The sequence below is a fragment of the Centroberyx affinis genome, unplaced genomic scaffold, assembly GCF_046629955.1.
Source record: "Centroberyx affinis isolate AG114_WGS23_722 - 3 ecotype Tasmania unplaced genomic scaffold, CSIRO-AGI_Caff_v1 ptg005586l_1, whole genome shotgun sequence".
Classification (NCBI taxonomy): Eukaryota; Metazoa; Chordata; class Actinopteri; order Beryciformes; family Berycidae; genus Centroberyx; species Centroberyx affinis.
Genome location: NW_027282811.1, coordinates 55,668 through 77,500, shown reverse-complemented (window position 1 = coordinate 77,500; position 21,833 = coordinate 55,668). Strand labels below are relative to the sequence as shown.

Genomic DNA, 21,833 nt, shown 5'->3' with positions numbered 1-21,833 from the left:
CTGTCTTTCTCTCTCTCTGTCTCTCTGCAGTGTAATCTCCAGTAGTGCTTTCCTCCTAGTCAGTTAACTGTCTGGCAGCAGACAGCGAGGGTTTCTGCCCAAAGACACCTTGAGGTGCCATGGAGTGTGTGTGTGTGTGTGATGGATAGGATTGAATTCCTGAGGTGGCACTTTTTATCTGTACACACACACACATGCAGAGTCACGCACACACCAACTTGCTGGCTGGCACCTACCTCATCAGTGACTTCATAGCCCATACCATATTTTTTCTTTCAGAAACATTTTAATGATTGTGTGTGTGTGTGTGTGTGTGTGTGTGTGTGTGTTTGTGTGTGTGTGTGTGTGTGTGTGTGTGTGGCGCAGGGGCCCAGGAGAAACCATATTACGCAGACTACTCCCCATTGCGTCGAACCATCCACACTGTGTGCACCAGCCACTACCTGGACCTCTTCATCACCATCATCATCTTCACAAACCTCCTCACCATGAGCATGGAGCACTACAACCAGCCACAGGTAACCATGGCAACAACACCACTACCTGTCCTAGAACCATAGTAATGACGCGGTATGCAGTGGTACTTGCAGTGGTATGTGCAGTGGAGTTGCAGTAGTAGTTGAGGCATCCAGTGCTGCACTGCAGTAGCCATGCTAAGCACTAGTGTGTCTGTGTCTGTGTGCCCCGCAGTACCTGGAGGAGATACTCAAGTACTGCAATTACGTCTTCACGCTGGTTTTTGTCATCGAGGCCATTCTCAAACTCATCGCTTTTGGCCTGCGGCGTTTTTTTAAAGACAGGTAGTCACACGAATACACAGACACTCACAAACATACAGGTTTATCCTTAAAAACACTGAAGCTGTGCGTGTGTGTGTGTGTGGTGTGGTTTGTGGTCCATGTGGTGTGTGTGTGTGTGTGTGTGCATCTGGTGTGTGTGTGTGGTGTTTGTGCCTAGGTGGAACCAGCTGGACTTAGCCATTGTGTTGTTGTCCATTATGGGAATCACACTGGAGGAGATAGACCTGAATGCTTCCCTGCCCATCAACCCCACCATCATACGCATCATGAGAGTCCTGAGGATAGCGCGAGGTACACACACACACACACACACACGCACACTCACACACACACACACACACAAACACACACACACGCACACAAACACAGCGTGTGGCTGCCGAGAGCTAACACCATTACAATGTTTCAGTGTTGAAGTTGTTGAAGATGGCTACGGGAATGAGAGCTCTATTGGACACGGTGATGCAAGCTCTGCCCCAGGTAAGAAGTGATACTGATGCTGAAAAAGTAAATAAACGTTTCTCAAACTAAAATCTGAGCACAACCACATGACTTAATTCCAGATTCCATGATGGTTCTGAAGTTCTAGATTGCACTAAGCAAAGAGCAATAAAGCTTTGTAGTCTCTGTCTATGGCCCCTTTTTATCTGTTTGTGTGTTTGTGTCTCTCTGGGCATATACGTGTTTTTTCTATGTATCATATACTGTATATATCTGTGTGTGCATGTAATATGTCTGTCTAGGTGGGGAATCTGGGTCTGCTCTTCATGTTGCTGTTCTTCATCTATGCTGCTCTGGGAGTTGAGCTCTTTGGAAAACTGGGTTAGTGTGTGTGTGCGTGTACGTGTGTGTGTGTGTGTGTGTATGTGAGTGTGTGTGCAGATTTGTGCGTGTGTCGTGCGTGTGCCTCAGCTGACACTGATGAAATATCCATGAATTACATAACAGGCGTTAATTTTGTTACGTTGCATACATTAATTATGTCAATTATATCAATGTTCTGATCAGTGCTCTAATCTATACTCAGCTCTCTCTCTCTCCAATCCACTCCTCACCCCTCCCTCTCTCTTTTATCTAACACTTTTTTTTTCTGTTCCTCCTCTTTGCAGAGTGTTCGGACGAAAACCCATGTGAGGGTCTTAGTCGCCACGCTACGTTTGACAACTTTGGTATGGCTTTCCTCACGCTGTTCAGGGTCTCCACTGGGGATAACTGGAATGGAATTATGAAGGTAATTTCTCTCTCTTTCTCTCTCTCTCCTCTTTTTGTGTGTGTGTGTTTCACATTTGGACACCTATCTTACTTTGAGTTTCCAGGAGGATGAAGGGAGGACGAAGCACACCGAAGTCCATGTTTGTGTCTGTGCATGTGTGCGGCACATAGCATCCGTTATGAGACAGGCGTTGCATTAGGCAGAGAGCAGATCAGTGTTTTTCCTGACAGACTAAGAGCTGCTGACAGTCGAGGGTTACAAGGGTGTGTTATTGTTCTGTGAGAGACTCAAGGTCTGTCATGCTCGGATCAACATCTCCCCCTGTTGGAAAAGAGGGGAAGTACAATGTAGTGCACAAATACCCAAGGATATCACCTGAGCCCCCCTTCTCTCTATCATCAATTTGCTTCATTGCTTCATTATCTCTCACCTCTCATCTTACCCCCCTGATCCTCTCACCCATCCAGGACACACTGCGTGATTGTCGTCCGGAGGATCGCCACTGTCTGACCTACCTGCCGCTGATCTCTCCCATGTACTTTGTCACCTTCGTTCTAACGGCTCAGTTTGTGCTGGTCAACGTGGTTGTGGCCGTTCTGATGAAGCACCTGGAGGAGAGCAACAAGGAGGCGCTGCAGGACGAGATAGATGAGAGGAGAGAGAGGGAGGAGGCCAACCAGCGCCTCACTAATGCGTCTATGGGCGGAGACCAAGGGCCAAATGTAGACACACCTGCCCAGGTACTGACAGAGAGTGTGTGTGTGTGTGTTTATTTGTGTGTAAGGGAGTGGAGGTGATAATAACGGTGACAGTGATGATGATCTTATGTGTTTGGTGGCAGGTGCAGATTGAGGAAGAGGAGTGTTCCCATGGCAACCTGCTGAGTATGGGACGCATGCTTTCTCTCCCTAGCGACAGCTACATTCAGCCACTCAGATGCTCCCCCTATCCTCCCATTGGCCATGAGGCCTACTCCGGCTATAGCTACTCAGGTAACCAGTTTTACCGTCACAGCCAAATTAGGGAATAGTGCTATTTTTTACTATAGTACAGACAAAAATGAATTGTTATAAATATTATTGCTTTCAGAGATCGGATAGATGACTATGCACTATGCATTTGAGATGCGGTGTGGAAGGCCCAAAGAGGCCCTGTTGTTAAAGGCTTTAACAATAGAGCACTCAAGTGTGTCGTCTTTCTTCAGCCCAAAAATAGAATTCCGGATCATAGCCAAAATTCACCATTCAAAAAACCCACAAGGTTTTAAAATATTGTCCCTACTGGAGTCTGTGGTGACACAGGCTTTTTTCCTTTGAACCTGGGTTTCTCAGTACGTATCCCTCTGTGTTGAGGATGGAGTTTTTGAATTTTGAAGCCAAATTTTAAAAAATCACAATAAATCATCCTCTTACGTGAGTGTGTTCATATAGCCGCCTGAAATGCGTGACCCCCATGTATTGTATACCAAATGCTATCATTTTTCACACATAGGAAATACTAAGGGCTTGAATTCTGATCACTGAGAAAGGAATTCTCCATTCATTTGATCCATAGACAAACTCCTTTTATGATCCAGAAATTGAAAGAAGTTGTACATTTTTGGGGAAAATGAGCACTTGAGTGGTCTATACCGTAGCATTTTTCTGTTTTTCTGTTTTTGTGTCTCTGACCTACGCCCCTCTACCTCCAGGCTCCATGTCGTCGCTGGGCTCCAGCGGGGCCGGCTCGCTGCTGCAGGTTCCAGGAGCGTTGCCCTCCTTCAGCCATGCTTCACTGGGGTCGGGACGCAGCTCCAGGCCCGTCATACACCTCAGCCCCATGCAGAGCCTAGACAGACACACCCCCTCCAGCAGCAGACCCACCCCACACAGACTCAGTCCAGCCCACAGTATCGATGGATACAGGTTTAGTCCAGCCCATAGAATAAACAGACATCGGCTTAACTCATCTCACAGTATAGATGGATACAGGCTTAGTCCGGCCCACAGCATAAACAGACACAGACTTACTTCTGCTCATAGTATAGATGGATACCGGCTTAATCCAGACTGCAACACCGACAGACCTAAACTAATTTCTGCCCATAGTATAGATGGATACAGGCTTAATCCAGAGCACAACAGAGACAGACCGAAACTTAGTTCTGCCCACAGTATAGACAGACGGTCCTCACTGAGTCCCACCCACAGCGCCAGCAGGCAGTCTCCGCATTGGCTCAGTCCTGAAGACAGTATAGATAGAAACAAACTAAGCCCCTCCTATATTCCAGACAGTTCAATCCCACAGAGACCAGGATCCTTCCGCATTGCCAGCAGACAGTTGAGGAGACAGGTATGTTAACGTCTATTCTATTCTATTCTATTCACACTAATTAATCAAACTTATTCATATAGCATGTTGAATAACATGTTGTCACACTTTACACAACCCAAGTCCATTATACAATCAAAACTGTGCGTGGGTGTGTGTGTGTGTGTGTGTGTGTGTGTGTGTGTATGCATATGTTCCGTCTGCAGGAGGCTGTGCGGTATGACTCACTGGATCAGAGCTGCAGTTCAGCTGACGATCTCGGGGAGTCCCACCTCGCTGTGCCCTCGGTCTCTGCCAGCCCCCGACGCCAGCGCTCCTCCAGCGTACACACGCTGAAATATACAAACCCCCAGAGGGTGATCTCATGCAGAGGCCACAGCCGGAGCCACAGCGAGGCCACCGGACGAGAACTTATACCCGAACAAACCATCTGTCATACACAGGCAGAGACAGACGCTGAGATGAGGCCCGTCAGCCCCCAGAGCATGTCCAGTCTGCAGGTTCCCGGTCCTGAAGCAGCGCTGTCAGCCGGCCCCGGGCTCTTCACCTCCAGAGCGGCGGGCCCGAGCCCCGGCTCTGACCCCGGCCCCCAGTTAGACGACGCCGACGAGGAAGTCAGTCGCATTAACAGTTCTGTTCGCACACACTCACAGACACAAGTTTCTCCGAGCTCCTCACACAAAAGCAGACACCTTACTCCCGGCCCCGGGGAGCACAGGAGCCGTCTCAGCCAATCGGTGTCTCCGGTTTCAGGCAGGAACAGGAAGCAGAGGATGAGCCCGCCTCCGGGAGAGGAGCCTGTTACCATGGCAACCCAGCTGATGGACAGCAGTGTTGAGCTGAGACGGCGAACCCTGTCCTTTGACGCCACAACCCCCTCTCCCCACCAACCGGAGGGCAGTTCTGTGGACGACTAAGCAAACTCAATGTTGCAGGACTGGCTACTCTCTAAGGGGGAGGAGCTTAATGTGCTGGTTGAACACATGAGAGGGGCAGGAGTCGCAATCTTACGGAGGAAGAATACCTGCATCCTGTTTCAGGCCCTGCCCCTCAGCTCCTCCCATCCAATCACAAGGTTTTTCACAGGGTGTGTGAGCAGAGTTCTCTCAGACTTTGTGTGTGTATGCATCCGTACGTGTGTGCGCGCGTGTGTGTTCAAAGACTTTCCCCTTGTGCTGATTTGCACACAAGATGCACACAAGAAGACGTTTCCTTTTCTTCTATCATAGTCCTAGCTTTAGTTCAGACATAGCGCCTCAGCTATATTTACTCAAACACCCTTTCAACCCTTTCCCTTGCTTGCTCTATTCCTTCTGCCCTCACTCTCATCCTCTTCCCTTGCACCCTAAGCCTAGGTCACACTACAAGAAGCTCAAATGTTGCGAGGGCAGTTCAGGCTAAACGACTGGTCTGCTGGCCTTCCCGTCGGGAAGCTGTTCACACTAGGCGACGGGGCAAATGTGGCCATCACACACACGAAGAAGAGAGATCACACACTACCTGATTCTGTCATTCAAAAATGTTTTCCATTATTCATCCAGAATTTGCTTGTGAACTACAGAATAGGTGCACCGTTTTTCAGGGTACAGAAGCTACAGCTTATATTTACATTGCAAATGTATTTTGAAATTATGTCATTACAAAGTTAACACTGATGAAGAATTTTGTACAAGACTTCTTTTACTTAATTTGTAACTGCATACCTGATCCAGGCACATTTTATATGAGATTTATTCCTCCAAACGTATAGCAATTTATCAAAAGTAGAGCAAGTGGAGTTGGGAATCTTGCTAATGTAAACTGTCTGAGTGGGAGTTGTTCTTGTTAAAAGTGACTTCTCATCCAGTTAATTCTCTTTTTCTTCTCCCTTGAGCTAAACTGCCTTTGGCTGTTGTCAGGATCGCTCTCAGATTTCATTCTTGGTGCGTCTTGGCCTGACAAAATCAAACATGTTTGAAGAAATCTTGTCAAAAGGGCCAGGGTTGGCAGTCTTGAGCCTGTTCAAGTGCCCCCCACCCCCCAAAGCCCCGACTCACCCTGACATCTAGTGTGACCTAGGCTTTTGTCTTCTCTACCTCGCTTTTCCTTATCCCATCATCTGAATGTTCAATTCAATCAGCTTAGTTTTCTTACAGCTGCCCCACCTCTTGTTTCCCCTCTCTCAAATAGTTTTCCCCCTCCGCTTTCCCTTTCTCTGTCTTAGTATTCTCAGGGTAGAGGTAGTTCAGACACAGGTGAGTGTGAGTGTGTGTGATCAGAGACCTGCAGGCCGACTGCGGAGTCAGATCGCCCCCTGCTGTCTAGAGTTGCAGTGTGCTGGAGCTGGCCATCTCTCCTGATTTTTGAAGGCATGAGATTGTGTGGATGCAGGGCTGCAGTTCAGAGGGAGGCAGATGCATAGAAGGGCTTATTCAGGTGATATTATGGCTTGTAATACTTTATAGGAAAATGGCTAAGAATATATTTTATTAACACAGCATCAAAGATATGAGAACTACATAGGTGAATTTCTACATTTTTGAATGTCAGTTTATCTGGTGATGTTGATGAGGATGGATGATGTTGACAGTGATGTATGATGATGATGATTTTGGATGATGATGATATGATGATGATGTAGATTTTGATGATGATGTATAATGTTGATGGTGATGTTTCACTTCCTGCCGATTCCGTAAAGCAGGGAATGATGTCAGCTAACCTGCAGCAACATGATTGGACAGTGCTGGAATAAAACCACTTTCTGTCTGACTTTCCTTCGACTCTATAACCTTGTCGTCCCCCCCTCCCCCCCATATAAATAAAAACTACAGTAGAAAGGGCTGTAGTCCCTCAACACATGTGAGTGTTTTAATCCAAAAATAAGGCCAACATAGCTGCAGCTGTTAATGAATTCTACATAACATAATTATGGCCCCCCAATGGATGCTGATTAATATGCTAATCACATCCTTGGATCTCAGTCTCAATACATAAATCTATTAAAAGAGACTCACATTACAGCTAGATGGAGGTAGGAAGAAGTGATTTCAAGACGGTGTGGACAAAGCCAGACCCACAGTTGTGGTTGTGGTAGTGGATACATTTTATTTTTCATATTTCATTATTCCACTTCAGCATATCACAATAAAATATTTAATCACATGAATATTTCACACTGAAACACTATAGCATTCAGAATGCATTAAGCTGTCCTGCCTGTATTTCTCTGCCAAGAAAATGCTCCCAATTTCTATGAGTCCTTCTCCCACGACTCATTCGCTCCCAGTCTATTGGTCAAGCCAGCTGTCTGTCTCAGTTTGGGCCAATGAAACCCACAGGTCTCTAGGACAGCTTGTGATTGGTCAGACTGACTAAAGGCAAACAGAAGCAGATGATGTTAAACTGAGCTACACAGCTTCAGACGTCTTCACAGCCCTCCATATTACCTTCACAAAAGACCTTAAATCCCCTTATAAGGCAGCTGGAGCATCATCACTGATCTATATCTATGATAATCTGCACCTCACCATATGAACATGCGGTCAAGGTGTGTGTGTGTGTGTGTGTGTGTGCGTGTGAGTGTGTTTCTAGGTGTGCATGTGTGCGTGTTTCCAGGTGTGAGTGTGCATCCGTGTTTGCGTAATATCTGTGTGTGTATGAACAGAAGACAGTATTCTGACACAGAGGGTTACAATATTCTAAGCTGACTAAGCTGAGCCAGCAGTTGCCATGGTGAAAATAGATCTTACATCACCTGACCCAAATTCTGCCAATCCCAGGAGAGGATGAAACCCACTAAACAACAAGCAGGAAGTACTCCATGCTCGTGCTGCATGTGATGTCAGCTCACCTCACACCTCTACCTTCTCTCTCTCTCTCTCTTTCTATCTATCTCTCTATCTCTCTCTCTCTCTCTCCGCTCTTAGAAGGCAGGAGCCATGGGTCTTTGCTGTGTGAGTTTCTGGGGGTCCAGGGTTTCAGTGAAGGGCGGGGCTTGATAGGGGTTGGTGGTTACTATGGTGGCTCCGTTGGCGATGGGGTAAGGTGTCGCTCGAGCGTTGCTGGGGGCGGGGTCCAGGTGTTGCCATGTGAACAGGGCCATGTTGGTGCCGGATAAGAAGCGCCGCAATGCGCTCAGCGTCAGCACAGCCTGTTAGTAACATGCACATACACGCGCACACACACACACAGACAGACACACACACATACACACACGCACAGCATTAGCAGAGCCTGCTAGTAGCACACTTATTTGCATTAGCACCACATGATTACTGTTACACAATCACATATCTGCACACACACACAGCTTGGTTATAAGTACAGTTACACAAAAAAGAAGGAAGGAAGCTAGAAGAAACAAGCAGCTACAGCTTAACTTCTCCAAATCCTCTGGCAGTAAGATCCATGGCTGCTATGAGCTTGGTGTTAAGATGGTTTTTAACAGTTTACCTATGGATGGTAATTCAGTTTCTTTCAGAGAGCTTGTGACTGCATGAGCAATGCCATCGGGACAGTTTATGACAGTGCGCTTCATGGACCTTCACGCATTATAATAAAAGCAGATTAACCACAAAGGAACTCACACACTGCCCGAGTACTAATCCAAGAGAAGCGAACACTCTTATGGCTTTGTGACGACTGCCAACCCCCCAACTCGATAACTCAGTCGACTTTGTAACAGTGAAACAAACGTGACACTGCCCAAAATATCGCAGTGTTAGGTTCAGATATGCCCTCAATCAGCTGTTAACATAGACAGAGGTCAGACTCAGTGTGTGTGTGAAAGAATGTGTTAGACTAGCGACAGGGTGGGAGGAGTCCTGGGCAGCAGCCTCAGCTTGTCCTCCATGAAGGCAATGTCCTTAAATCTGTTCATTGCCAGCAGACACTGATAGACCTGGAATACACACATACACAGTGGTCAGACACACATATGACACTGGTCAGACACACACACACACGTACACACACATACAACCACATCCACAGAAACAGAAACAGAAACATACAGACCCAGGTGAGGATGGAGAAGAAGCAGAAAGCGATGGTGGCTCTGGCAGCGTCGGAGCCCTGGGCCAATGGCAGTTCATCTGGAGACGTTGCCTGCCACTGATTGGCCAGAAAACAGAAGCCGACGAACCACAGGAAGCTGGCCGAGGCTGGAGGCAGGACAGAGGAGGAGGAGTCAGACCTTTGAGTAGCCTATAGGTAGCTAAAAGTATGTGTGTTTAGGTAGCTGCAACTACATGTGTAGGCCATGATGTGTGTGAGTGTGCGTGTGTGTGTATGTGTGTGTCTGTTAATGTGTGTGTGTGTACCAGAGAAGATCAAGTCCAGGAGGACAGCGCGCCGTCTGTCCCTGACACTGCTGATGGTAGGAAAGTAAATGTCCAGAATCATGAAGCAGATGCTGCCCAGGAAACAGGCCACGCCCACAGTAACACCATAGTTACAGGCATCGGCGTTGTTGTTGAAGACGCAGAGCAATCGCTCACTTCCGATGTTGATGTACCCCTCATTCACGATACAGCTGAACACCACCATGGAGAAAACCTGCAGGGGTGAAGACAAGAGGGAGAGGGGCGAGAAGAGCCGAGGCGAGAAGAGCCGAGAGAGGGACGAGCACAGTAGAAAAATAGCTGTTGGTTGCTTATTATCTGACAGGTAGGCTAGAATTAACTCACACATATGTATATATATATATATTCATATATATGAATACCTTACATTCCACATATGCGTATGTACGTGCAAGCATGCACTCACACACACACACACACACACACACACACACACACAAATCCAAATGAACACAAACACCAACACATGCTGTGCTTCTATTTAGGAGTGTGTGTGTGCATGTGTCTATAAGAGAGAGAGAGACAGAGACAGAGAGAGAGACCAAATATAACCACACAAAGGACACTTTCTACCCTAAATGTCAAGAAATATTTCCTAATTTTACCTCCCTGTCAGAAAAACAAAAGTTATCAATAGTGTTGGGTGAGGATGAAAGGCCAATGACGTTGGCTGCTAAATATGTCACGGCTTGCCATAACCTCAGAGAGAGGCTAGGCTGTGCTATTCTGTTATGTTGTGCAATATGCAAATAAAGACAACAAGTTTCCGAGAATGGATATGATCAGTTACGAGTCATGAACTGCTGTAGAATGATCCTATCATTTTATTTAAAAATGATTAAAGTTACTTTAATGTTCTCAGTTTATCCGTGTTCAATATTGTTTGTGCCATTACCACATATATTCCTTGCAAATGCTTTGGCAACACATAGTGTTTTGTCCTACCAATAAAGCCTGTTTGAATTGAACTGAACTCAATTGAGTGAGAGACAGAGAGACAGAGAGAGAGAGAGAGAGAGAGAGAGAGAGAGAGAGAGAGCTGTCAATTTGTGTGCATGTGTTAAACTTGCTATACATCCTTGACATCCTTAAAATCCAAATATCTCCATGAGTCTTTCCTGTACAATAATTGCTATACAGAGACACACAGCACCACAGCGGGGAGAGGATAAAGAGCGGGGTTAGACCCTGGTTGGGGTGCAGTTGTATCCAAATCGCTCATATTAATCTCGTGTTGGTGACACAAAGGGGCTCTGGGTGAACATATGGTAGCCTAATCGGACGCTTCTCGTGCAGCTCCAGCCTGCAGGCTGCATCACTGAAATGTATTTTCTGTCTATAAGACGGAGGTGCTAATATCGCGGGGAGCGGAAAATAATAGCACAATATCAGATATGCTTTAACTCGAGGCTACTGTGCCTTGTAGAAATATCTAACCTGGATAAAAACACACGAGCAGAGAAAGAGAGGGAGAGAGACCTAGAGAGAGAATGAGAGTGAGAGACAGAGAGAGAGAGAGAGGGGGGGGGGGGCGCAGGTAGGCCTGTCTATTGCTTGTAACACATACATTGCAGAGGCTTACCCAAGACAGCAGTCTGAGGATGGTCCGGGGATGCGTGAAGAAGGCGACAGGATCGAAGGTGGCGCTCCCGGCCTTCCCGGCGCCGTACGCGCCCGCTGGCTCCATCCCTCCGGGGTTTCTGCTGCCTGGCGGCGGGGTGAGAGAGGACGGTCGTCACGGCGGAGAGATGAGCGGAGCGGCGGCGTCTTCCTCCAGCCTCGGTGTGAAGTCACACCGCGTCACTCGGAGCAGCGCGGGTACACGGACTAGACTTCGGACTTAACTATGAACACTCATTATGGTTTTAAATTCAGTGTGATTAATTAACACCATTAGTATATGGTGTGATGCTTTAAAAATCATCCTCGTGTTCATTATGTTTCCGACATCCTAAGCCAATAAGGAATATTTTCTTTCTTTTCTCCCCTAACAAGAAATTACAAGGCTATTCCTATAATATTCATATAGCCTAGGTATTATCGTGACTTGGTCTGTAACTTAGTGAGTTTTTAATGATCTTATGGTATGCCTATTTTTTATCTGCTTGTGTCACTATCATATTCCTACCATATCCTATACAGGCGCTTATTGTGTGTTTGTAGTGATTTTATTGTAATATTTTCGTAGCCTATTTTTTAATCTCCTGGTATTACTATAGGATTTCCTGTGGTATCATTTTTTGATCTATGTGTCTGTATGCTATCTTAAAGTTTTGCATGTAAGGGTTTTTGTCGCCACAGTCATTGCAATTTAGTTTAAGCCAACATCACACTGCTTTAAGTCTGAATTCCCAAGATCAACATTACACTGATATTGAGGTTTAAGTAAATGAAAAACCTTACAATCGTCAGGTTTTGAAATGAAGACTTTATTGGATCTGGTTGGCAGGTGGTTAATGACAGCCTGCAGTTGATTGGATAAAACCAGTTCCTTGTTCAGAAAGTAGCTCAATTGGCAAAGTACAGAAAAGGTATGACACACACACACACACACGCGCGCACACACACACAAACAAACCCCGTCAGGTTTTCTCCATGGGCCTGGACAAAACGAAATTTGATGACTTTATGAGAATAGCTGACAAAAATGATGTAGGAGCCCTTTCGCCCCGCTTAAACCCAGAGCCAAGGACACTAGCACCCACAGTCTCTCTCTCTCTCTCTCTCTCTCTGCACCCTCTTTGTGTGTGTTAGAGCTCATCTTTGGTTTCGTTGGCCTTTTTTGCATCTTCAGCTTTCATAGCCTCAATGTACTTCTTCCTATCTTCATCCTCCTGAAAAATAGAAAAAGAAGAAAAGATAGCTCTTAAAATAAGTGGATCATTTGAAACACACAAACACACACACACACACACACACACAAAACACAAATACAACCCATTGCAGTGTTGGTGTGTGTGGCAGGTGCTGAGGGAGACAATTTACCTTCACTCTGGCTTTTTTGGCTTTCTCCATCTCTTTATCTACAAACTTAACCAGGTCCTTCACTGTCCGCTTGCCAGTGTAAATCACCATCTGACAGACACACAGATACCACACATTATCACAATGCTGTATACAGTATATGTCCAGTTTCCCCCATAAAGCCAGGGTGAACAGATATAATTCCTTTTATTTTTTAATTTTCATTTGATAATCAGTTGGTTCCTTGGTCTCAGTGAATAGGACTCATAAGGATATATTAGAAATTTAGTGCAAATTATCCTCATTTAGCATGTGTTTTTGTTTCTGATATATCATATATTTAATTTAGCAACAGCAGTGTCTAAACTGTGCTGATGTTTGTGAACATCCAAAATAAGTTCATGTTTTGAGACTAGGAGGACCAAATAATCGCATATGAAAAAAACAACAAATCAAATATTAAAAAATAGGAAAAACAAATAACAAAGTTAGTACATAAAACCGTGGGCGATAATTCAATACTATTTTTGATCATCTTTCAGTGGATTCGTATTGTGACGATGTGGTGTTTTTGGGATATCGTGACACAAAATTCTGCTGTCTAAATTGATGATAACAAGCAAATTGTATTTAAAAGCTCTGACAAAATGAGCTATGGTAGGAATATTATTTAAAAATGTCTGTTTTGTTTGACATCACACCTAACATTACCATTCAGTTCAATGGGATGAACATTAATTTGATTATTTAACATACATGATATTGATTTCAACCATATTGCCCAACCCTGAATAAAACCCCAACATGCTGGTTCCAGGGGGCGTGGCTTACCCTCTCAGCAAACAGTGCAGGGAAGAGGCAGAGCGATGGGTAAGACTCCTGTATGGACAGGTTGATGTCATTGGCCGAGGCATCGATGCGAGCGATGACCACATCCTCTCGCTGCTGGAAGGCCTTGGCAAGCTCCTCCCACAGTGGGAACAGAGAGCGGGACCTCTGACTGTAGGGGAGGTCTGAAAGACACACACACACACACACACACACACAGACATACGCAAACATAGACAGTACAATTGGATTGAGTGTATGATGTGTGAAAATGAATACAAGAGTGTGTGTGAAAAGTGTGTTTACATACATAACATGACAAAGACAGTCTTGTCGGGGTTGAAGGCAACTTTCTCCAGGGTCACTCCCACCAGCTCCTTCACCAGCTGTGTGTCCCAGCCTTCAGGTATCGGCTCACTCTGCATTTTAGGCTACAAGTACACACACACACACACACACACACACACACACACACACACACACACACACACACACCCACAATGTTTAAATCCGAACATTCCTTTATTATTTATCATACTGTCTAGGTGTGCAGTGTGAGTAAAAAGTACCTTAGCCTTGCCTTCCAGGTAGGTTTGACAGAATTTTTTTATGGTCTCCGTGTCCAGACTGTCCGAGGGAAGGTGGTAGGTCACATGGTCTGTCAGGTTGACCAACCGGACGAGAGGAGCCTCGGCCTCCCGAACCCGGAAGTACTCCAGCAGCCTTCCATTACGAGGCTCATCCACGTTCACAAACACGAACAACACCTACACACACACACACACACACACACACACACACACACACACAGGTGAAGTACTCCAGCAGCTTGCAAGTGGACAGAAACAAGGTCATCCTAAAATGTGCTGCAACACCAATGCTTTCTCTGTTTGAATTAATCAATTCATTCTGTCAGTCTTAGTGTGTGTGTGTGTGTGTGTGTGTGTGTGTATGTAGTTGCTACCTTCAGCCTGAAGTTTTCTGCAGCACTGTAGAAGGCAGAGTGGATCCCTTTGAAGTCCTCTGAGCTTTTGTTGGCAAAGAGGAGGGCGTGGTGTAACACGGGGGATGTTAAGATCTGAGTGGCTGTCTGGAGGAGAGAGAAACCTAATCTATTAACAATATATGATTAACTATGGTAAATATACGAGCAGTTTGCATTCTCTCGGACCTTGTATGTTGAAACGTGCTTTTAGCAGGTGCAAACACAGTATCACTGCTATGTTGAATCGAATCCAAGCTGTGCTGCTATGTGGCTTGCCCTTGGAGATTTGACAAGGTGCTTACTCTTACTAACCCCTTGTACAGTATGTTGCCACAGTGGTTCCCTTAACAGAAACTGTATGAAAAAGCCATCTCTAGTAAATTTCCACTTTTATTTTTGTCTTGCTGTATTTGTTTTTCTTTAAAAATTTTTTACAGCAGACGAGGCCATTCAAGGTACAGTGTAGAATGTGGAAGTTGAGTCCACACAGAAATAAATATTGCCAATAGTAAATATGTTAGACAAGAAAGTGATACAATACAATATAATACGATACGATACAATGTGATGTAAACTTCAAATATGGAGCCAAATTAACCAAATAAAATGTTTAGCCTAATTTGTAAGAGAACCTCCTACTTTTAATATTCATGCAAAGAGGCATTTGTCCTTCCATGGGTTTACATCAAATAAAAGATGACAAATGAAGCAGTAACAACAAATAAAAACTATATTAACTATATGACCGTAGCTGCATCTGAAGGATAAGTAACCCATCTCATGATTTAACACACTAGAGACACAAAAAACACACTGTTCCAAACTGCTGTTCCTGTGTTTTTCTGTGATACATGTGATATTCTGTACCTGTCCATTGTACTCAGTGACAGGCTCCATCTGGTAGACAGTGATGAAGATCATCAGCTCCTCCTTAGATGTCTGAGGGGTCATTTTGTATGCCTGGATGAGCTTAGACTGCACCAGACAGACAGGCACACACACACACACACACACACACACACACAGTTTTAACTTTTATAGCCAAGTGTACAAGTGTTTCTCAGTTGCTTAAAGTGACGTGTGTGTGCAGTGTTACTTTCAGATTACTTTGCCATATTTGAGGTATAAAGGGACACAATGAGTGTGTATTGTGTGTGTGGTACCTTTCTGAGCAGCAGTACAACATCATGTGTGATGTCATATTTGCCGATGAGCTCTTTGTTCTGGGTCACAGCAAAGCTAACGTCAGGAAGGTCAACCGCTGTGGCGTAGAACACCTGGACGTAGTCGTGGTCCAGGTCCTACACACACACACACACACACACACACACACACACTATTATTATTCATAAACTTAAGTCGAGTTGACACCAATGAGAAGAGAAGGAAAAATCAAAGAGCAGCCACTCACCTTGAAGAATCCCACCACTCGCAGTTCCTCTGAGTTTTCTGATTGGCTAAGATCAGTGACGAGGTCAGCAGCAGACCCCGCCCTCCTCTTCAGCCAGGTCAAAATGGAGGCAGTGTTCTGCGGAACTAATCACAATGCAGAAAAGTAACAATTAACCTTTAACATTTTACCTCAGACCCAAACCAAGTGGGATTCAACAGTTCAGTTAATATTACAAGGCTGTAGTTCTTAAACAAGAGATAAACTACAACTCCATAAACCCATGCTGATATGAGCTTCCTATAGGTATGACATGTATAAATCATGTATTAGGCTTCGTGTGTACCGGGACAGGGCACTGGGTTGTGTTTGTCTCCAGACAGGTACAGCCTGAGTATGGGCGGGCCCGTCGCGTTCAGGTCTTTTGCCAGGTCCTTCTCCTTAGAGACATCAACCATGGCCAGTCTGACCTCTGACCCCTGGAGCTCTGCAGCGGCACCTTCGAAAGCTGCTGACACACGATGGCCATCTCCAGACAGCGGTGCGTCTACACACACACACACAGAAACAAACATATAATAATAATAATAATAATATGCTGCAATGTTTGGTAGCTACATTGGAAAAAATCATTTTGATTGTGATTATAATCATCTGTGCAGTCACTGGCAGTTGCTGAACCACCAAAGAAGATAATTACAAAGCATTTAATTATCTTTATGATGGCTATGCAAAACACTGTCAGTTGCATGTATTATATTACTGTAAACATGCAGATCAAGATCAAGCAGTGTGAGTCTCTGTTGTAACTTACAAAAGTGAACAAGCAGCTGCTTGTGTTTTCTCAGCGCTCTGTTGAAGTTTCCTTTCTTCAGCTGTAAAACTCCATCTTTCTCAGGGATTGATTTGTCTCCCTGTTGCTCAGGCTGTGTGTCAGCGGAGACGCACACGCACAGACAGAAGGCCGTCACCCCCAGTAGCAACAGTGTCCTCATGTTGGTTTACCCACAGACTGACAAATTGAATGCTGGAACAGGCTTGACAGGAAGGCATGGAGGGGGTGGTGAAAGGAAGGTCTGATAAGTGTGTGTGTGTGTGTGTGTGTGTGTATGTGTGTCAGTGCTGAGCTGGTAGTTGTGAATGCCATTGTTATCTGCCGTGCTTGGCCCACCAGTCTGTAGCTGATTAACTCTCCTATCTGAGCCCTGCTGTATCTCTGCTATTGGCTGCTGTTCATATCACGCATATCACTAATATCACTTTGCCCTTTGCCTTATACTATTTGGCTCAACAAGGTCAAATGCAAACACAAAAGCACGCACACACACACACACACACACACACACACACACACACACACTCACAAGCACTAATACACATGCATGCACATACACACTAATTCACTCACACCGAATTCACCCCCTTGCACAGGTGTTAGTAAGGTGAAAGAAAAATAAAATAAGCTTAGGACTTTGTCAAAGTAATTAAGACACGTTTTATTTTCCTATCAACATGATAGAATGATAAATGATAGTAACAATATTTTGGAGTAAAATAGCAGAAGTTGAGTCCAACTTGGCAAGGAAACAGAGCATTACACATCATTACAACAATAGGGAAAACAAAGGTGCATTGATCAGTCAGGAATCATTGATCAGACAGCTGCAAACACCCAGCAGTACTGGATCTGCCCTGCTCTCCTCTCCTTCACCCAGTCTACTAAGAAGGGTGCAATTCACTACTATACCATGACAAGACAAAAAGCCTCTCTCCTTAACATTTGTTTTCAGATCTTTTCTGTCAGTTCTACTGCTTGTTTTTCTGTTGCAAAATAATGCAAAGGCTATTTTATGATGCATGTAATGATATTTGGAAAGTAATATTTGGATATAGGATGTGCTGAGCTCTGTTGACTGAAGTTATAAATATGTCCTATACCTAATTATGCCTAAAAAATTACTTAAAGATGAACTGCACAGAAGAATAAATTATAGCCTACATTTCCTTTCGGCTTTGTTTGCTGTAATGAAGAAAAACATTTCTACTGAAATATCCATGCCTTGCCCCCTTTATCACTGAATTAAATATGAAATTTAAAGAGCATTGGCCATTGCTACTTTTACATTTCTGAATGTTATCAAAATAAAGTGATCATGAGTCATGAGAAAAATAATCTTAATTACACTTTCTCTTGCTATGCCTTTGATCTTTGGCCTGGACATCATCCACTTCATCATAAATGTCCTCCCTTCCCTCTCTCTTTTCATCAGTCATAATGCAGCCATTCCTCAGTGCAATGTAATGTTGTAGAGCAAAAGATTTGGCACAGGTTGAGAGATAAGAACAAGCTTTTACTAGGTGTTACTAGGTGTTTTCTGTCTTATGCATGGAATGAATACTTTGATTAATCTCCTCGCTCTACAACTCAAAATACATGCTTAGGCTAAAAGTGCAAAAGTCTAGCTTTGCCTGGTTTTCTTCCATATTTTTAGAAATGCTTGAGTGCCTGGTTCAGAGATCAGAACCTTCCAGTTTGCCAAACCTCAAAAACATTTAGTAGATCTGAACTCCTCAGGGACGGACCGTGATAAGAAAAATAATGTTGGTGTGATTGGGTGGGACGGGGGCATTATTTACAGTATCCTATCATCATCTGGTGTATACGTGCACGTGGTTTTGGCAATGTGGGCAGGAGTGATATGCGTCTTGCATTCCATGTGCCATGAATGGGATCAGACAGCAGCCACAGACCAACCTAAACACACATTCACACACACACACACACACACACATTCACACACACACACACACACACACACACACACACACACACACACACACACACACACACACAAATTAAATACATAGAGAAGAATCAGTGGCATTCTGACATTAAAGAGATACTAGATGGTCTGTGTGTGTGTGTGTGTGTGTGTGTGTGTGATCCTCTCACCCCATCACTGTGAAGAGTATACACATGCACCAGGCAGCCCTCCCAGGAACATATGAAACTTTAGTAGTGACAACTTGGTGGCAGTAGGGGCACAGTATCACACCGGGGCCGTCTCCCAGTGTGGATATGGGCTGCGGCTGGACCACCACTACTGTTGGGTTCGCTCTCTGCTGCCTGCTCTCTACTGACTCTATTATTCCAACTGGCAGGCAGAGAGAGAGAGAGAGAGAGAGAGAGACATGAAAGATGGAGGGAGACAGAGGAGGGGTGGAGGAGGAGGAGAGGAGAGAACAGGATAAAGAGAGAAGCAAATTCAGTGTTGTTTTGGTTGGTTTCTATATGTAACATTTAGAGGAAAAATAAAGGTGTAGTCCTATTACTTTGTGTTGATTGATGGATGATGTATCCAGTCTGCTGCGGGGGTGAGGTCACAGCAGTTGGCATTGTGGGCGGAGTCAGGACAGGGAAAAGATCTGGTTGCAGGTTAACTACAAAAGGCACACACTTCAGCAATAACCCATGCAGGCCACAGTATAAGGAAATTACACTGCAACTTAAGGTATCTTGGCAGAGAGAGAGAGATAGAGAGACAATACCTGCTTCTCCATAGCTGGGAGGGGGTGTGGGTGGCGATGCAAGGGGCCCATCATAGGGAGGGGGAGGGGAGATGGTGAATGCCCCTGTGTCCAGAGCGGGAGGGTGGCAACTGGCCTCATCGTAAGACGGAGGGTCCATCAGGAGATCATCAAACAAAACAGGGTGCTGCCGATAAAGACGAGGAGAGACAGAGGTCTGATGCAGACCTTCATACACCACACAAAACACACAGTGCCAGGTTCACACCTTGTAAGCCTAAACATGTAGTCATTGCCATTTTACCATAGTTCCTAACTGGGATCCAGCCCAGTGTTTGTCAACAAATCAGCAATAAATAAGTAATTTGAATGTAATTTGAATATCCCAGCCCCCAGCCTCCCTGTAGTTAGAGCAGTTGTCCATGTTGGTGCACAAATCCCAAATCTCTAGAGTCGATTCCAACTGTGATTCTAATTGTGGGAGTCACTGGGAATGACTCCTCAACTTCTATAGATTAAACAGCAGCAGCGAGCTACAATTGAAACCATTGTGTATTTACCAGTCTAAACCTTGACCAGAGCAGTATGCTCTGGTCACTGCGTTACTTTCAATTACTTTCAGAGTTAAAATATGAAACTTACTCCAAAAATATGGGACTTAATATAGCAAGTGGTGTCATGTCCCAATTTGGTATTACTTACTGTATAGAATAAGTAAACTTAAATAATCCAGAGCAGTGCATATTGATCAACATCAAGAAATAGACGAGATCATGGACTTCCATTCAATATATAACACTTTGTATCTCATTTGTTATGTGATTTGCATAGTTATTTACATATTCAAATATGTGAGTCAGTCCTAGAAATCAGCTGCTGTCAGCTGCCCAGTTAAACATGCATAAATTCAAATAGCAGTGTAAAATGTGTCATTGTGTAATGCTGAGCACTCTCATTAAGAAATGGCACCACAACAAATCTGTGAATCATGCAGTTCCACCTCACCACCTGCACCTCAAGAGAAATGTATGAGTCACTACATCACTTCTATCGCACTCTGCCTAAAACTCACAGACATTAAAGTGGCGTAACTACAGTGTGTAGCTAATTATCCTGGTCCAGAGACGTTCACATGGGACTTTTCTCTTACGTAAGCAAGCAAGACCCACCTGTATCTGATCCAAACAAGTATAGATCTGTCTCCGCCATATACAAACTGTAAATACGCGACATGTAGTACTCAACCTCACAAATGAAACTGTGTGATATATGTGAGATATCAAAACAGTGGTCTTACCTTAGACAAATGAGGAAACTCAGCTGACAGAAACACTTCCCATGTTGGTGGCAGTCCTGACATCACAGCCTGCTGAACCTGTTTCACTCTGGAATGAGAAACATGTATCTCTTCACTTCCCTCATACGGTCCTCCCTGCTATTTCTGTTTCCCTCGTGCAGTCCAACCTTGTATACCTGTTTCCCCTCATACAAACCAACCTTTACCTGTGTCCCTCATACAGTCCTACTGTGTTTACCTGTTTCCTTCATATGAACCAACCCTCTTTACCTGTTTCCCTCATACAAACCTTCCGTCTTTACCTGTTTCCCTCATGGAGTCCTACCTTCTTTACCTGTTTTCCCCATACAAACCTATCTTCTTTATCTATTTCCCTCATACAAAACAAACCTTAATTATGTCCTTGTGCGTTTCTCCCTTCTTCACCTGTTTCCCTAATAGGCCAAACCTTTTTGAAGAGCATGACGGAGCTGGTTTTCACCTCATACTTCTGGAAAACCTCAGGCCCCATTGTCTTTTCCTCTTTCCCTCAAACATACCTTCTTTCCATCTATCTATCCATCTAACTCTTTGTACCATGCACCTCTTTGGCTACATTATCTACCACTCTGTTTCGCCACTCACGGCACTTCAAGAATGAGAACTACGACTCTGTTTCTATCTGTCCATCTACCTATGTCCTCTTTCTTTCTTTCTTTCTTTCTTTCTTTCTTTCTTTCTGTTTACCAATTCTGTTGTCCTATCTACCTCTTGCTCTCTCCATATACCCACTGCTGTTTTGTAGGGCAGATCGGCTCCATTACCGCTTCTTCTCTTCGCCACCCATCAACTTCTGTAAATGTTTTCCTCTCTGTGTGTTCCCCTTCTAATTCTCTTTCCAGTTAAGGAAGTCTGGGCTTATGTTGACCTGAATGGCACATTTGGGTGCTCCTCATAAACTTGTTCACTGATAAACTTATCACATAACCATTTTGTATACTAAGGCAGAGGTATTTAGGTTGTCCATGTTGAAAAAGTTAAGAGGAGGCACAGGTGACACATTCAGCTTCATAACTGAACTGTTTATTCTTGATGTATGTGGTATATTTATACTACAGTTTACAGTCGTCAGTGTCATTTTTCATGTGATTTTTCAAATACAAAGTTGAAAAACCCCCCTCCCCCTGCGACACC

The 21,833-nt window shown here is 44.5% G+C and overlaps 4 protein-coding genes across 6 annotated transcripts in view; 1 reads left to right on the top strand and 3 right to left on the bottom strand.

Moving 5' to 3' along the window:
- LOC139667519 (voltage-dependent T-type calcium channel subunit alpha-1H-like) overlaps positions 1 to 5,240 on the top strand; it is a 27,540-nt gene extending 22,300 nt beyond the window's left edge. Inside the window, exons 25-35 of the mRNA XM_071547002.1 lie at positions 367 to 518; positions 691 to 800; positions 958 to 1,091; positions 1,210 to 1,280; positions 1,544 to 1,622; positions 1,910 to 2,031; positions 2,481 to 2,753; positions 2,855 to 3,005; positions 3,704 to 4,115; positions 4,176 to 4,344; positions 4,530 to 5,240. Of these exons, the coding sequence (XP_071403103.1) occupies positions 367 to 518; positions 691 to 800; positions 958 to 1,091; positions 1,210 to 1,280; positions 1,544 to 1,622; positions 1,910 to 2,031; positions 2,481 to 2,753; positions 2,855 to 3,005; positions 3,704 to 4,115; positions 4,176 to 4,344; positions 4,530 to 5,240 (2,384 nt within the window). The remainder of the gene's footprint in view (positions 1 to 366; positions 519 to 690; positions 801 to 957; positions 1,092 to 1,209; positions 1,281 to 1,543; positions 1,623 to 1,909; positions 2,032 to 2,480; positions 2,754 to 2,854; positions 3,006 to 3,703; positions 4,116 to 4,175; positions 4,345 to 4,529) is intronic.
- A 2,203-nt stretch (positions 5,241 to 7,443) lies between these two features.
- Positions 7,444 to 11,357, bottom strand: LOC139667516 (synaptogyrin-1-like). 2 transcript variants are annotated; one of them, XM_071546999.1, is made up of 4 exons: positions 11,251 to 11,357; positions 9,627 to 9,861; positions 9,322 to 9,467; positions 7,444 to 8,455 (listed from the first exon to the last, which is right to left on the bottom strand). In XM_071546999.1, exons 1-4 carry the CDS (start codon positions 11,353 to 11,355, stop codon positions 8,228 to 8,230), a joined length of 714 nt encoding a protein of 237 aa, XP_071403100.1. In that variant the 5' UTR covers positions 11,356 to 11,357; the 3' UTR covers positions 7,444 to 8,227. The 2 variants fall into 2 exon arrangements, with proteins under 2 accessions (XP_071403100.1, XP_071403099.1); XM_071546998.1 differs by having other exon boundaries at positions 8,391 to 9,205; positions 11,251 to 11,355.
- Positions 11,358 to 12,152: 795 nt separating this feature from the next.
- LOC139667515 (protein disulfide-isomerase) lies at positions 12,153 to 16,830 on the bottom strand. Its single transcript, XM_071546996.1, has 11 exons — positions 16,650 to 16,830; positions 16,182 to 16,382; positions 15,857 to 15,981; positions 15,609 to 15,746; positions 15,313 to 15,420; positions 14,425 to 14,550; positions 14,030 to 14,227; positions 13,771 to 13,891; positions 13,464 to 13,645; positions 12,654 to 12,743; positions 12,153 to 12,502 (listed from the first exon to the last, which is right to left on the bottom strand). The coding sequence occupies exons 1-11, from the start codon at positions 16,828 to 16,830 to the stop codon at positions 12,419 to 12,421; spliced, it is 1,554 nt and encodes a 517-aa protein (XP_071403097.1). The 3' UTR covers positions 12,153 to 12,418.
- Positions 16,831 to 17,329: 499 nt separating this feature from the next.
- LOC139667521 (lipopolysaccharide-induced tumor necrosis factor-alpha factor homolog) lies at positions 17,330 to 20,736 on the bottom strand. 2 transcript variants are annotated; one of them, XM_071547007.1, is made up of 5 exons: positions 20,661 to 20,736; positions 19,385 to 19,550; positions 19,169 to 19,276; positions 18,789 to 18,990; positions 17,330 to 18,590 (listed from the first exon to the last, which is right to left on the bottom strand). In XM_071547007.1, exons 1-5 carry the CDS (start codon positions 20,721 to 20,723, stop codon positions 18,485 to 18,487), a joined length of 645 nt encoding a protein of 214 aa, XP_071403108.1. In that variant the 5' UTR covers positions 20,724 to 20,736; the 3' UTR covers positions 17,330 to 18,484. The 2 variants fall into 2 exon arrangements, with proteins under 2 accessions (XP_071403108.1, XP_071403109.1); XM_071547008.1 differs by lacking the exon at positions 20,661 to 20,736 and adding an exon at positions 20,533 to 20,642.
- Between the last annotated feature and the right edge of the window lie 1,097 nt (positions 20,737 to 21,833).